Source organism: Megalobrama amblycephala, linkage group LG3, assembly GCF_018812025.1.
Source record: "Megalobrama amblycephala isolate DHTTF-2021 linkage group LG3, ASM1881202v1, whole genome shotgun sequence".
NCBI lineage: Eukaryota > Metazoa > Chordata > Actinopteri > Cypriniformes > Xenocyprididae > Megalobrama > Megalobrama amblycephala.
The window spans coordinates 49851753-49862508 of record NC_063046.1 but is presented as its reverse complement, the minus strand read 5'-3'; the positions used below and the strand labels follow the sequence as shown (position 1 = coordinate 49862508).

At 37.8% G+C, this 10756-nt stretch overlaps 1 protein-coding gene across 6 annotated transcripts in view; it reads left to right on the top strand.

The window, feature by feature from the left end:
• The first annotated feature begins 2892 nt into the window (after positions 1-2892).
• Positions 2893-10756, top strand: part of LOC125265608 (serine/threonine-protein phosphatase 2B catalytic subunit alpha isoform) — a 132754-nt gene continuing 124890 nt past the window's right edge. For 3 of the 6 annotated variants that reach the window (XM_048185935.1, XM_048185934.1, XM_048185931.1), the window contains exon 1: positions 2894-3177. In XM_048185935.1, the coding sequence (XP_048041892.1) occupies positions 3117-3177 (61 nt within the window). In that variant the 5' untranslated portion in view covers positions 2894-3116. Of the gene's footprint in view, positions 3178-10756 lie in introns of all 6 variants that reach the window. The other 3 variants (XM_048185937.1, XM_048185936.1, XM_048185930.1) reach the window with 2 other exon arrangements.

Below are 10756 nucleotides of genomic sequence, written 5' to 3'. Positions count from 1 at the left end.
CAAAAAGTGTCCCAATCAACCTGAATTCTCCCTATTTTGGCTTTTTGAGGACCAAATCTTGTCTTTTATATAGAAAATGCTTTTATTTGAAAATAATTTTCAATTTTTTTAATTTTTATATTGAAAGTATGGTAAATACTATTAAAATGTACCAACAATCATATTTAAAAATAAACACTTTATGGCCAGTGCTGGATAGTAACTGATTACATGTAATCTGGATTACATAATCATATTCCAAACATTAAGTGTGGGACTGGGAGCAGTAAAATAATCGTAATGACACCACACAAGAGGATTTTTTGGACAAAAAGTCAGTTGCTAGAAGCCTCGAATCAGGCCACACCCCCCATATCGTTGGAGGTTGAAAATCGTGCCCAAAATCATGTGTGTGGCCAGCCTTACTTTTCAAGACATCAGTCAGATCTCCCGGTTCTTGGCTCATTTTGAGTCAGACTTGTAGGGTGCTTCTCAAACGGAAGGCTGAGGCAGGCTAACAGTTTAATGATCTACAGCAATATAGCGCGAGCTTTGGTGAGAACTAAATAAATATTTAATTATTACAGTAGTCATTTGTCGATAGAAAGTATATCAAAATTGAAATTTGTTGGTCAAAATCGTACATTTATAACACAAACTGAGCAGCAAACGCAACTTTCGGACGCCATCTTTATTTTTCTAGCTCAACTGTCACAGAATGGAAAGCACAGGATTGGGGGATATCAAAGGCAGCTAAGGATACATCTATGCTTCCTTCAAAAATCGATCTGAGGAAGGTATCTCATGAGACAGGAAGTGAAGCTAACATTGGATTCGGACATGCCTTGATACCTTACTACCTTGAAATGTGTCCTCAGAAGGCAGCATTTACCAGTTTTCGGACGCAGCCAGAGAATTGAGATGTCCTTCAAGATGGCTGAGTTCGATCGGTTTCCGGGTCACATGCTCGAGGATGTGGGAGCGAGGAAATGAGGAAGCATCAATTTGAGTATTGAGAAGCACCCTCAGTCCAATGGGCAAATGAATCATTTGGTGCGATTTGCGAACCGATTTAATGGGTTCATTGAAAATACGTTCGTTCAAGAATAGAATCGCACACTGCTATTGCGTCTCGGAGCACATGACGATTTCTTCAATTCACAATAACAAGTATAACGATATATATTTTTTAATGAAATGTAGTGGAGTAAGACATACAATATTATGCTTTGGAATGTAGTGAAGTAAAAGTTCCTCAAAATAAAATACTCCAGTAAAGTACAGATAGCCTACTTGAAAAATGTAGGCTACAGTACGTAAAAATCCTTTCTGTTCACCACTGGTTACCCCAAATGAATTATCTCTTATATTATTATCCATTATATTTTTAACCACTAGCTATGTAAGATCCAGCGGCAAATTCCCAAAGTACTGGCTGAGATAAAGTTGGAGTCCACAGTTTCCACATAGTCTCTGTGTCCCTGACACTAACAATCAACGACTGCTAAAGAAAATAAATGAAAAAAAAAAAACAAAGGTTTCAGAGGACTAACTCTAGCATTTTGCATTGCTAGGAATGTGTCCATGGAGACCTTTTCTGGGAAGAACATTTCTTTTTCTGCAGTAAAACTGCCATACATCTGGGATAACAGGTGCAAAATGCATAGGCATACGTTATGCCTATACAGTATACAATTATTTATTCCTACCTTTCTTTTTTTTTTGCCTCCCTATGGAACAAAGTGGTGTCCTTTTCATGAGGCTTAATAACCATGCAAATGTTTAACAACTGCTGTTTGAAACACACACCATGGCCATGGCTTTAGGGACCTTGATGACAAGTCTGTGATAGTGTCATTGTTATCAGTGTTTTCACAGCTCTGTGTGTGCAGGTCAGCTGTGATCCACGGTAACGTTCAGAGCATCCTCATATCTGAATGACAGTGTGTGCAACTGCAGGTGATCATGCTAGACCCATGCAAGCCACTTGCAAATTTTCACCCTGAAGTCAGGCAGGTAATAGGCCAAAATTTACCTATACAGTGGTTTCAGATGGATCTATCTATCTATCTATCTATCTATCTATCTATCTATCTATCTATCTATCTATCTATCTACATGTAAGTTTGTGTCAACAAGCTGTCTACTAAAAATGTTAAATGTGACAAGTTATAGGAGATAGATTAGTGATAACATTGGATAGGGTTGAAAATAACAACCATATACCATTGTTTTCTAGCAGAAGTGGTTTATAAATCTGTAACATTGAGTTACGTGATAGCTGCTGCATCATTTCCAACTATTTAGCCGTTTGCAAATTAAAGATAAGATGAATTATTTGTTGTAACTTGTTTTGTTAAGTCGAGAAAACCTAACGTTTAATGAGAAAGATATACGTCGATTTCTTTTTGACACACACACACAAACACAAACACAAACACAAACACACACTCTTTATTTTGTGGTGGGGCAAATCTGTTCAAATCTGAACTTGTTCGTTCAGTATCGTGGACCCTTCTCTCTATATATAGAGTTTTATAGGCGGGTCATATTGGCAGTGACAGCAGAATGACTTATCAACATAATACAAGAGATGAACGTCTGAAAATATGCGTATGCAATACACTGATAGCTTGCGTATTAATGCAGTGCACTTATCTGGACATGAAACGTGAAGTATTAGTGAAATATCCGCTGAGTAGTCGTGCACATGTTAAATGAAACACTGTAATTATAGTCCCCTCCTCAGAGTCCAGTTCAGAGTTGTAATATTACAATAATTACACAGACACTTATGATTGACATCACAGCAGACCAAAGGGGAAGCGCATCTTCAGAGCGGGAGGGTCCTCTCCACCAATGAGATGCGCTGTCAGGCTAGTGGGCGTGTCCTTTACGGCTGTAAGGTTTGGTTGTGTTCGCTGAGAACTTGATACAGTGTTGCAGTAAATCAGACAGAGCTACAGTAACAGCGTTGAAATTTGTCACCCTGTTGCAAGTATTTTTGGCCAGTGATACAAGCGATCGATATCACTGCCGTCTCCCGTTTGGGGAAGAGTTGAGTTGTTGAGCAAGGAAGTACATCGGATCGTTTTCAAAAACAGTTTCAGAGAGAATCGACACATATTTGACTGGAAATGTCTGAAAACAAACCGAATGATGATCCGAAGTTATCCACGACGGACAGAGTGGTTAAATGTAAGTAGAAATCCCATGCCACTCAAGAGCGATCGGGCTTATGGACTATTTGAAGTGAGAAAACCTTGAGATTTGAGTGTAAACGTGTACCTGGAATGAACAGTAGTCCTATGGTTTGGTAATGCTCTATAATGGTCTATAATGGGTGGTAGCCGGTCTGTATTGGTAAAAAAGTAGGAAGTAAAGGTAGTTGTAATTATGACAGAGTTGGTTGCATGGCTTATTTGTCCAGAGAAACGCAACATAAAGCCTCAATTTTCAAGTCAACAAACTGTTTATATATTCGCAACAGTTCGTGAGTTTTAATGGACGTGTTATTGCGCGCGTGTTCTTTCGTACAAAATGTAGATATTGCACAATACTGACAGCTTGAAAGAGCCAGCGTAACACGTAACGGCTTTAGGAATTTTGCACGCTCGTTTTTACTGCTTGATGATCATTTTGGACATGAGGCAGCATATGACAGGTTGGGGCCCCTGACTGTTTGGAAACAATCCCTCTCAGTGTGGCTCCTCTGTGCATTCAGTTCACCAGACACACTTGCCGTCATGTCCCATTTGTTGTTCCTCATCAAGGCAATTGCTATCATTATCATTTTGTTGTTACTGTCACTGCAGTGGATCTAATTTTCTGACACAAAGCACTCTGCTGTACTTTGGTGTACCAAAACACACGAAGAGCAACATTATTGCACATACCCTATTTCATCCAAAATAATGAGCAATGAACTTCTGGCTTGTAATGGCTTTTGCAAACATCAGGCATAGCACTGCAGCAGATCCAGCTGTAAGAGATCCCACGACTCAAAAGCTCTGACAACTCCCCTCCCAGTCATAACCATGCAACAGCCTCCTACTCCCAACAAACATGTCCTCACTGAAGTAATTCAGTAGCCAGACTGGGGTTTTATAAGTGTGGGGATCTGATATGAATTGATTGCTCTCATAAAGGAGCCCGGGCTGCTCCGATAACTCACTTACCTTTTTTTTTTTTCTTTTTTTTTTCCGCTCCTATCGGCTTTTAGTGTGGCCCAGTGAAACATCAGTTTCCTCTCACTGGTTAGAAGAAGGAAAGGCGAGGGCTGGGAGTGCCTTAGGAAGGAGTTGCACTTAAATGTTTAATGAGATTATTGCACAATGTGTCAGCTTGATAAGGGAAATGTAAGTAATGGGAGCTCCAGAAGTCCTAAATGTTCAGCTATGGTGTTAAGTGGCTTAGGGCGGTGGGTTTTAGATTTGGTGTGGACCGTGTTATTATCTGCAGCGCTTTAAGAAATGTATCCCCATAAGACTGTATGAGAAATAGTGTGTTTATGCGTTTTTTCTAATATACAGTATGTTGTTCAGCCTTAAATAGCCTATAGTTGCGGTAACACATTGCATAGCACTCATTCTTTTATTCAACATATCATTTGACTCCCATTCTTTAGTTTCAGTGTTTTCTAAATTTAATATGTTTTTTGGGAAAACACAGTCTTGTATTGTAAGCGCTGCATTATTATTCAGATAATGTTTATTCAGCTGCCACAGCTTGGCTTTTCTCTTATTTATGGTTTTGTTTTTTCTATTGACAATATCTTTAACATGTTCAGAGCATTAACAAATCCTTTCCTAGTATGTGGATTTTTTTTTTTTTTTTTAAATAACCTAAGAAGGGGTTGTGGGCCAGCTTGATAAGATAGAGAAGCTGAATTTGAGTGAACAGTTTAGCACTGATGATTTCTTTTGTAGCTTCTGACAGAACAGCGCTCAATCAGACAGATCTATTATCTGCTATTCGCTCTAAGCTGCAGAGAGATGAAGCTTTTAGTCGGGTGTCCTTGGTTTTAAATGATCCTGACCAGGCAAGGAGCTTTTATGTAATGTTGTGTACTAGCTTTTTTTCACCCACTCCTAATGTTAATAGAGCCTTTATGTGTTTACAAAGAGACTGACTGACAAAGAAAGAGGTACAGAAACAGACGGACACCGGGAAAGACACTTCAGTGGACCTTGGGTGTGACTCACTATGGGATGAATCGCAATATTTAAGCTTCTTGTTCCTTTAGACTTTGTTTTTGCTCTTTCTTCTTAGCCCATTTCCACCAAAATGATGGTTCTTGTATTGCAAACCCCCACGTTTCTATTGACTTGAGATCTAAAAATGACATGAGTTACTGTACAAACCAAGAGAATACATTTTAAAATCCAGAGTAATTTTATTCGCTATCTTTGTGCAATTTTCAGACATTATAACGTATAATATTCCTAGCAATCAATTCACACATATAGGATATTTGCTATAATCATTTTAGACAAACTGAGAAAATAAATTGGATGTTGCAACTGAAAATTCTGTCCAATACCAATAAGCCCATAATCTTTGAATGACCAATAACTGTTAATGGCCAATATTAAAATTCAACTCTATTTTGTTTAAAAATATAAAAAATAAAACCCTAAAACCTAAAATCAATGGTTTTAAATGCTATTAAATTTGGTCATCCCAACATTATAATGTTTGGAATGAAAAATGGACAATTATTTTGAGATTTAAATATAACATTTAACAGTTATTACACTTTTTTTGCTTTTAAAGATTAAGTGAGTGTTAGATTGCGGCTAAATGTAAAAATGTGAAATACTGATATTATGAAGTATTGGCTAATACCGATAAATTATGGAAATACTCAGTATCAGCTGTTTATGGTACAGATATGTACTACCATTAGAAAGTTTAGGGTAAGATTATTATTAGACTGGTTTCTGAAGGATCATGTGACACTGAAGACTGGAGTAATGGCTGCTGAAAATTAAGCTTTGCTAACACAGTAATAAATTACATTTTTATATAATAATTGTTATTTTAAAGCTGCATTACGGCACTTTTGCCTCTTTATCTCCATCTTGGTTTGAAACCTAAAATTGCAGTTACTTGCTATATGTTTTTATTTTTATTTTTATTTATTTTTTAATAAACATGGGTTGTGCTTCAGCACTGCTCCTCTGTGCAGATGAATCTGTGATCACCACATCAGAGTATATCTACTTTGACATTGTATATCTACATGACAATATCTACTTGACATATATCCAAAGAAAAATGTGATCTGAACAAGTAACATCTGCCGCTTTTGTTTTGACCAAATGAAAACGTAAATCTTTACAATAATGATGTATAGATCACATCAGATCATACATTGCAAATTAGCTAGCTATATATTGAGCCATTGAAATGTATTACCTGTTCAGCAGTTGCTTGCGATTTAAAAGTATGCTTCAGTACAAACAAAATACAGATTATTTCAGGAGTATCAGGCACAGAAGCAGTAGAATTCTCTTACTTTGTGTTTTCAATGATCAGTGTTTTTAAGCATTCCCTAACAACAGTGTATCATGAAAGGACAAGATAAGATGGTGCCTTGTTTACTTTTCACATCTCTCTTTACCTAGGTCAGGACTGTATTATTATTATTTTTTTTTTTTAGAGTTTCCCACTTTTGATAAGGTTAGAAAAGGCTGTCTGGAAAGTAGACAACATAGTTTTTCACTTCTCCCTGTGAAGTCCATCTAAACTCAGCATGAGACCATTGTCTGTTGGTTTTATGCTGCAGTTAAAGACGGATAGCATGTGACATTTGACTCTTGAACGGAGGCAGGGCACTGCACACAGCGAGGGGGGAACCACCATCTCGGTAGCTGATCCCTGCTGGATAGCTGAGTCATTTTTAGCAACAGAACCTTAAGTTCGACATGACATAGCTCAGTGTTTAGACACCTGTAGAGTGACTCTCACTCACCTACACAAATACAGTTGTGCTAGCAAATTTTTATTCTGCATCTTTAATATATGTAATCAAACAACTTTTTACAGTAGAGAAGTGGATGTTTTGAATTGTTTTTTCTTAAACTTAAACTGCAAACTATTAATTGTCGGTACAGTCCTTTGTTAGTGCCATGTATTCTCACTATCAGTATGTAGTTAGATTCTCTTTTCAACATTTTTACCATTTTTCATGGTAAATGTCAGTGTCACGTCATTCATTTTTGCATGGTTATGTCACTTCCATAAATAAAGAGCATGTGCGTTGGGAGGTGTGTTAGTTCTGGCAGCTTGTAGCTTTAAAGGTGCCATAGGTGATTCTCTACAGAAACTTTTTGTTATACTGGTTGACTTGAAAGTCTCCTCATATCCTGATAGCGATCACTATGTTAAACAGTCTAAATTTATTTTTATTTATGGAAGGAGTAGGACTTTAAAATGTTCATCCAATCATTATATTCGGTCCAAATGAAATATGATGTCCTACCTGCCTGTCCACGTATGTTTTTACATACCCTCATGTTCTTGCAGACATCATACGTCATCAGCGTGTTTCCTGCTGTCAGTCACAGAGCACGCAAACAAACAGCAGCCACCTTTTACAGTTCCCACCAAATCAAAACAACGAGCTTATGCTGCGTTCACGCCAGAACTACCGTAATTAAGAGATGGCAACCTGTGACATTCTAACAGGAGTTGTTCAAAAAGGCAACCATCTGAGGAATCACCCATTAAAACAAAGAAACTTTGTTCAGAGAAGAGCTTACAAGCAAAATGGGAAAGTAATAAAGTACAAAATACAACTGGTATCAATGTCAGATTGACTTTTCAGAGGTGGCAACTACTCTGAGACTTCAAAGGAATTAAAACTGACCCAGATATGTTCTTTTTTTTTTAAATATCTAAAATATCTATAGATAAACTGATCAGATAAACTGATTTTTTTCAATGTGTTGAAAAGACATTATTTAGCCTATATACAGATATTATTTTGTCTTTTGAGCTTAACTCATTTTATTACCAAAAAAAATGTTCCTTCGCAAGTTTTACACCTCAATTGCCAACAAAGTTTCATGGCAAACTATGTTTTAATCGCTGTAGCCACCTATCTGTTCAAGCGCACATGAACAGATGATCTCCTTGCCCCTTTACTACTAGTTATAGCACGAAATAAACATGAATGAACACCAGAAAGTATATCAAAAGATGCAACTTACTGAAATGTATCATGCCTAATGTAATTGTGTTTATTTTAACTGAATAAAACGGCTTGTGAACAACATGTCACGTAATTCCTCAGAATAGTCCATAAACTTGTTACTTCGCTAGAGAAATTGACTCTAGAGAGGAGCATTTTTAAAAGAGTCCTATTATTCCCTTCTTTTAAAGTCTTGATTTTGTTTTGGGGTCTACTAGAATAGGTTTTAATGCTTGATTGTTTAAAAAAAACACATTTTTTCACTTATTTTACATTATTGCCGCTCCTCTCAGTCTTCCCGATCTGACTGAAATGCCCCATTTAGTTCCTGTTTCGATGAAGCCCCTCCTTCTGAAATACATAATATACTCTGATTGGTTAGCTGGCCCTGTGTGTTGTGATTGGCGAACCGCCTAGAGCGCGTTCTAGAAATGTCACTCCCCTTACCATAACCACGATTATCATCTGCTCAGGTATAAATATTAATGATGGTGTCTGTTTTGCCATACCAGTTTAACCCAGATTCAGACCCTGTAAATGTTTATGAACAAGAGGATCATGCAGAACCTTTGCTAGCACAGATGTTTCAGAGTGGTAAGTTCCAAAGGATCGGTGAACAGTCTTACAAAAGCGAGAGCCCCATAGCTAAACACTACATCAACACTAATGATAGTGAGCAGGCTAGCAGAGCCAAACAGTTTGCCCTTTGTTTACGTCATAACATCAACATAAAACTTATAATTGGAATTATTAATAGAAAACACAACAACAAATAATAAATACTTACAGGTTGTGAGCCATAAACAACTAATTGTACTGACAAAATGGGAATTGCTATGTCTTTCAGAAGAAGCTTTTTTACACAGTCGGCATTGTACTCTCGTAGGTTCTGGAAGTTGTCCTCCGTGAAATGTGCAGCACACAGATAAAATAATACACTTTAACCACTGTTTTCTAAGTTTGGCCGCCTTAGGAAAGCCAAACAAAGGGGTTTTGGTACCAGGGTGGAAAAAACAGTGTCTCTTCGACATGGCAACAACACGCTACTAAACGCTACTGTTTTCTGTTCTCTGTTCTCTCTTTGGAGTGTACTTTAAGCTTTGTAACCTTGCAGAAATGTTTTATGCTCAAACAGCAACATTACACACTAACTAATATTTTTTTTACTTTTAGTATCTTAATATATGTTTGAATAAATCTGTCATGAAAACATTTTTTATCATACAGTCAAAAATTCACATCAGGACATCCCTAGTTACGGCTACCCTTTGTATTGTGATCTTTTTGACGTATGGGAATGTGTTTTATACCAACAGTTGTAGAGAAAGAGCCTAAGGATGACAGTTGCTCAGGTATATGCCAACAGAATGTTTGACTTGTAAACACATTGCTCAGAGGTTTCAGGTGGGTAGGTATATTACTGGAGGTCTCCATTTACCTAGCAGTCAGTGGCAGGACAGTTTCTCATAGTGTAGTGTCACAGCGTTTTCATGTGGTGGAGGTGTTGGAAGTTTGTAACACTCTTCCGCTGCTGCCAAGATGCGAGGGCTAAAGCGACAGGCATGCGGAAGTCTTTCTGTCAGAGATCCACGGGCAGAGAAGGAGAGAAAAGAAAGATTTCAGAGCGAGCAGCCTTTTCTGCGTTGACACTTTCACCTAATGACAGTTCTCTTACTCAGTCACTGCAGTTCCAAAACAGTCCAACCTCAGCTGTGTTTCTCTAAAATAGATATGTACCCTCTCCTCACCTCTATCACAGCTCCACCAGAGTGTACTCAACACGAACATGGTGACCTTACCTCACTCCCACTCAAACCAGTGTGCACTTTTCCTCCCAAGCCCTCTTGTAGAGCTGTACATAGTACTGTACCTTTCATCCTGTTTTTGGCCTTGGACAGAATGCATGAGGAGGTTTTTTCCTCAGGCACTACATAGTCAGCCCAGGGGTCCTCCAGCAAGAGGAGGTTAGTCCATCTGTTCAGGCTGGCGGGATGGAGAAGTGTGTGTTTGAAATTGCATAGCTGCAATACAGAATTCAGAGAAGAGCGCTTACGGTCACCGCAGTGTCAAAAAAAAACAACAACAAAAAAAACGTGTTATGTACCTCCCAAATGAGTTGTGTTCTCAACAATGCTTGCGATACTCATGAGCTGGTATGAAGTGTGCAGCATCACTGCAGATTTCAAAGCATTTAATGCTTTTAATTGTTTCTTCAATAGTATCCGAGATTAGAATTGATGGATTTCCTATTCATTCATCAGATTAAAGTAGCTGCTTGAATACATATGAATGAATGTATGAATGAATTCAAAATCAGGTAACTGTAACAACAGAATCAAAGATGGCGATGTCCAATGGGAAGTTTTATTGCAAATGACAGTGTGTTATTAAAGGTACCCTAGAATTAAAAATTGAGTTTACCTTGGCATAGTTAAATAACAAGAGTTCAGTACATGGAAATGACATACAGTGAGTCTCAAACACCATTGTTTCTTCCTTGTTATATAAATCTCATATGTTTAAAAGACCTCCGAAGAACAGGCGAATCTCAACATAACACCGACTGTTACGTAACAGTCA